The sequence below is a fragment of the Heptranchias perlo genome, chromosome 14 (assembly GCF_035084215.1).
Source record: "Heptranchias perlo isolate sHepPer1 chromosome 14, sHepPer1.hap1, whole genome shotgun sequence".
Taxonomy (NCBI): domain Eukaryota; kingdom Metazoa; phylum Chordata; class Chondrichthyes; order Hexanchiformes; family Hexanchidae; genus Heptranchias; species Heptranchias perlo.
In genome coordinates, this window is record NC_090338.1 from 54,110,920 (window position 1) to 54,115,727 (window position 4,808).

The 4,808-nt window shown below is 39.3% G+C and overlaps 1 protein-coding gene across 1 annotated transcript; it reads right to left on the reverse strand.

Moving 5' to 3' along the window:
- Positions 1-2,441: 2,441 nt before the first annotated feature.
- Positions 2,442-4,501, reverse strand: LOC137332152 (trace amine-associated receptor 1-like). Its single transcript, XM_067995861.1, has one exon. The coding sequence runs from the start codon at positions 4,148-4,150 to the stop codon at positions 3,044-3,046; it is 1,107 nt and encodes a 368-aa protein (XP_067851962.1). The 5' UTR covers positions 4,151-4,501; the 3' UTR covers positions 2,442-3,043.
- Positions 4,502-4,808: the final 307 nt, after the last annotated feature.

The window sequence follows — 4,808 nt, forward strand, 5'->3', positions numbered from 1 at the left end:
TAGTGTTGCACAGCCACTTCACTTGAATCAGACCATCATTACCCGACAGCCCTGCCTCCTTCCATGTAACATTTTGCTCAAAACAGGACTAATGGAAACTTAAACAGTTCAATCACATCAGGCTGTGATTGTACTTACATCAGTCTGACAAAAGTAGCTGGAGAATGCAAAGTGCAACCAGCAGGAGCATAGGCACAACAAACTCCCAGACAAGTTCTGACAACATTTGTTCCCAGAATCATGAGATATAGCTGTGCTCAAGCACTTGGCTTTTACAGCAAGTTGGAGAGTTATTGCATTATTTCTCTTGCTCCCATGACACTTATGCATTAATTCAGAAACCTACTGTAAAACCAACTCACCAGGATCATTACCTCTCCCATTCCGATAGCTCTCTCCACTGCAGATTCAATGCAGATTCCAACTCAACTGCTCCAGTCACCTGCAGCATCTCACCCCTGCTGCAGGCTGTGCTGGCGATTTTTAACAGCAAAATAAGATACCATTTAGGGGCACGCTTCTTCTCACTTTGTTCTTCAAAGCCAGCCATTTACTGCACTTGCAAACACAAACCTGTGGAAAGAACCTGCATATAGCTTCATTACCTGGGCCACACTGAGTTTGATGAAAAGTTAAAGGGCATATGAGTGGACCATACATGCAGTGTCTATGTCATCATATTGCTCATGGTTGCCCTTCTTATAATTGGTGGATACACATTTCATTCTGCCTACCAGGACTGAGAGCTTTGCATGTACATGTTTGCCGATGCAAAGATCCACTTGTAGACAAGTTTTAGATAAAATGAATGAGTATTTAGAAATGCATGGATTAATCAAGGGCAGCCAGCACACATTTGTTAAAGACAAGTCATGTTTGACAAATTCATTATCGAGTTTTTTGAAGAGGTGACTGATTGGATAGATAAAGGGATTTTCAGAACATGTCGCACAAGAGGTTGGTAAGAAAAATTCAGTTATTTGGTATGAGAGGAAATGTAGCAGCAGTAGAAAGTTGGCTGATGGGCAGGAAACAAAGAATTAGGATAAATGGGTGTTGCTTGTACTAAATAAGGGTTAGATGTGGTGTAGCCCAGGGGTCACTGCCGGGTCCACTTTTGTTCTTAACGTATATAAATAATTTGGACATAGAGAGCCCAATCTCAAAATTTGCTGACACTGCAAAAGGGATTTGGCAAACAGCAATGAGGACTGTTAAAAGATTTCAGATTAGCAGAATGGGCAAATAGGTGAAAGATGCAATTTAATGCAGATGAGTGTGAGATAATACATAATGAGGAAACATAAGGAATACACAGCCAATAGAAAGACACTGAGGGCATGGTCAAACTTAAGGGTTCAAAAACATAATTCCCTAAAAGTGCCAAGTATATAAAGCCAGAAAAAAAAAGACTTTGAGCTTTATAAATAGGGGCACAGAGTACAGGAATAAATTAAGTAACGATAAATTTGTACAAAACATTGGTTAGGCCACAGTTAGAGTACTATGTGTAATTTTGGGCAACCGATATGGAAAGGACATTAAAGCCATAGGGAGAATAGAGTATAAATTCACCAGGATTATGACAGAACTGGGAAACTACCGTTGTGAGGAGAGATTGTGGAGCAGATAAGAGGAGATTAAATAAGAGGTTTTTAAAATTATGAAAAAATTTTGATAGAGTAGGGAAAGACAAATTCCTCCAGTTGTCTGAGAGGAGAGGTGATCAATTTAAGATTGTCACTAAAAAGAACCAAACAAATGAGAAGAAATTTCTTCATGGAAAGGGTTGGGGAGGATGGAATGCTTTGCTATAGGGAATGATTAAGTAGAGACAATTTCATCTTTTAGGGGAAAATTGGATAAATATTTGAAGCAGAGGCAGATACACGATTATGGAGAGAGCTGGTGCAATTAATTTAGTTTTGGATTGCTCTAGCAAAGAGTCAGCACAGAGAAGATTGGCCAACTGGCCTCCTTCTGTGCTGTAAATTTGATGGTTCAGAGTACGGATTGGAACAATCTCTTTCTCCAAATGTTAAAAATAAGACTATAGAGTAGGTTTATAAAGGCAGCCCATCAACAATAACTTGCATTCATATAGTGCCTTTAAATGTAGTAAAACATCCCAAGGGGCTTCACATGAACGCAATCAGACAAAAATTGACACTGAGCCAAAGAAGGAGACATTAGGACAAGTCACTAAACACTTGGTCATAGAGGTAGATTTTAAGCAGTTAAAAAAAAATGAAATAAATAAAAGCCCAGATTGACACCATGCTGGAGTTGTACCCTACACAACCTCAAACCCAAACAGTAAGAGATAACCTCCCTGTAGGGATTTCACATCACTGCATTCTGGAATCAGATTAGGACCAGACTCCATAGTAAGGCTGCCACTTCTACATTGAGGCATGTAACTGCACCCGAAAAGCCATGCATGGAATAGATTTTAAAAATCAATTTGAAGCAGAGAGAGAAAAAAAAACATTTATTCTGTATTTATATATATTTTTTTAAAAAGCAGTAAAGCTTTAAGCAAGCATTGAAAAATAAGATCAAAACATTCATCAAAGCCATTTCACAAGCAAATCTAAGTTAAGTAACAAAACAGCAGCAAAGAATTTACAGCTAGAACTACCACTCCCTTTACCTTCAACTGATCCACATTTACAGAATGGAACACAAAACGTTTTATAGCTTTGCTACTTTCTTTTTGAAAAGAAAAATCACATACCACAACACTGAAAGTTCATCAACAATTTTCAAAACTATTTCCCATAACCTTATAGAATAGCTCTTTCCCACTGGAAATAAGACAAAGCCCAATTCTCAAAGCTTACACTTTACAAAAGGTAAACTGCTCAATAAGTTAAGGAGCTTTTTATTATACAGTCAAAACATAATACATATTTTAGATTATTGGCATGATATAACTCAGTTTCGCACCTTCCAACAAACAATTGGAAGCAATACAGTCAGGTCCCTTTTCACTTCTTAGATCATTTTTTTTCCTGTTGTACTGAAGAAAAGCCCATGCGATTTAACGTGAAAGCGTAGTAAGTTGTATATTCCGTCTGGTAGTTTCTGACAAATTGTTATTTTGGCAATCAGTCGTAAATACCTGACAGCCAATTATCATACCGAATGCTCGCCGGAAAGATTTATTGAAGAAAGCGTATAGCAGAGGGTTAAAAGTTGAATTAACATAACCCAGCCACAAAAGAACTTCAAGAAGAATAGGATGTGCCTGGTAGCCAATTAAAGGGTCAATTATATTTGTAGTGAAGAAGGGCAACCAGCAGAGAAGGAAACATCCAATGATGATGCCCAGAGTTTTAGCTGCTTTTCTTTCTTTTTTCATGGAAGAACTTTGGCGTGTCCTTTCAGTGTTTCTTCCGTGAAATCCATTTTCGATCGTATCTATCTGTCTGGCTTGAATCCTGGCCACTTGGAAAATTTTCCCATATGCAACCAGCATCACCAACATAGGAAGATAGAAGGCGATCACGGAAGCAGAGAGGGCATAAGGAACATTGACGATAAACACACAACCATGTGGATCGGGCTGTGGGAGAATGCCTTCCAATCCCTTCAAATGGAGGTTTAACAGCAAGGGCACAAGCGACACCAAAGCAGGCAGAATCCAACAGATCAGAAGAAGGACTGTCACTCTTTTCTGAGACATCCTGAATCGATACTTCAAAGGGTAGCACACGGCATAAAATCGATCGAAGGAAATGCAGCTAAGGTTCATGATGGATGATGTGCAGAGCATTACATCCATGACTGTGTGAATTTTACAAAAAGTCTTCCCAAAGTACCATCCAAACACAACCTTGACCATGCTGAAGGGCATCACAATAATGCCAACAAGGAAATCTGCAGCAGCCAGTGAGAGTATGAAGGCGTTAGTTGGAGTCTGTAGTTTGGTGAAGTAAGCGATTGAAGCAATCACCAAGAGGTTACCAAGGAGGGTCCCGACTATGATTATGGCGAGAGTACTGAAGATAGCCACCTGTTCTATGATTTGCCATGTTGCATGCGGATTTCTCCCTGAAGAGTTGCAGTGTATGGTACAGTTATAAATAAGAAGACGGGTAACATTAACCTCCCGTGATGATGTGGTAATAATAATCGCCGAGAACATGATGCATTCAACAGGAGAATCTATTGTTGTAATGACTAATTATTCCACACACTTGGCCATCACCTCCCGTCCACACTGTTATTTAAAATACTTCTATAAAATAGCTTAATTGATTCTTCCTCACGTTCGTTTATTGAGCTCTTCTTTCTTGAGTTCGCTTAACACAAGGTCCAGGGATATAACACAAACAGGCGGCCAGGTTGTTAGAAGGTTAGCTTTCACCGAAACACACTTTCACCAAGGATAGCTGATGTGTTCACTCCTATTCCGTCACCGTCTGTTTAGCATAGCTGATACATTGGGTTGTAAATCATTAACCTTTGGGCCAATTATCTATCTGTCACAGCCTGCACCCTATGCAACGGATATTCGAGACAATAAAGTACTGCTGATTTTATCATTGAGATCAATGGGACATCTAGAAATAGCAATGACCACCAACTAATCAACATTGGCCAACAAGTCACCTGCACAACCCGTACTCGAACAGAATGCAAATCAATTGTGATGCGAAAACACTTAAAAGGCAGTTTGAAATGGCAGCTGGTTGAGTTCAGGAGCGAAGCCAAAGTTAATATTTATAAAAGTGTAAACTCAGTGACGTTTATTCGGACGCGTGCTAATTCTTGAGTTTGCTTTAATAGTGCGAGTCTAATGC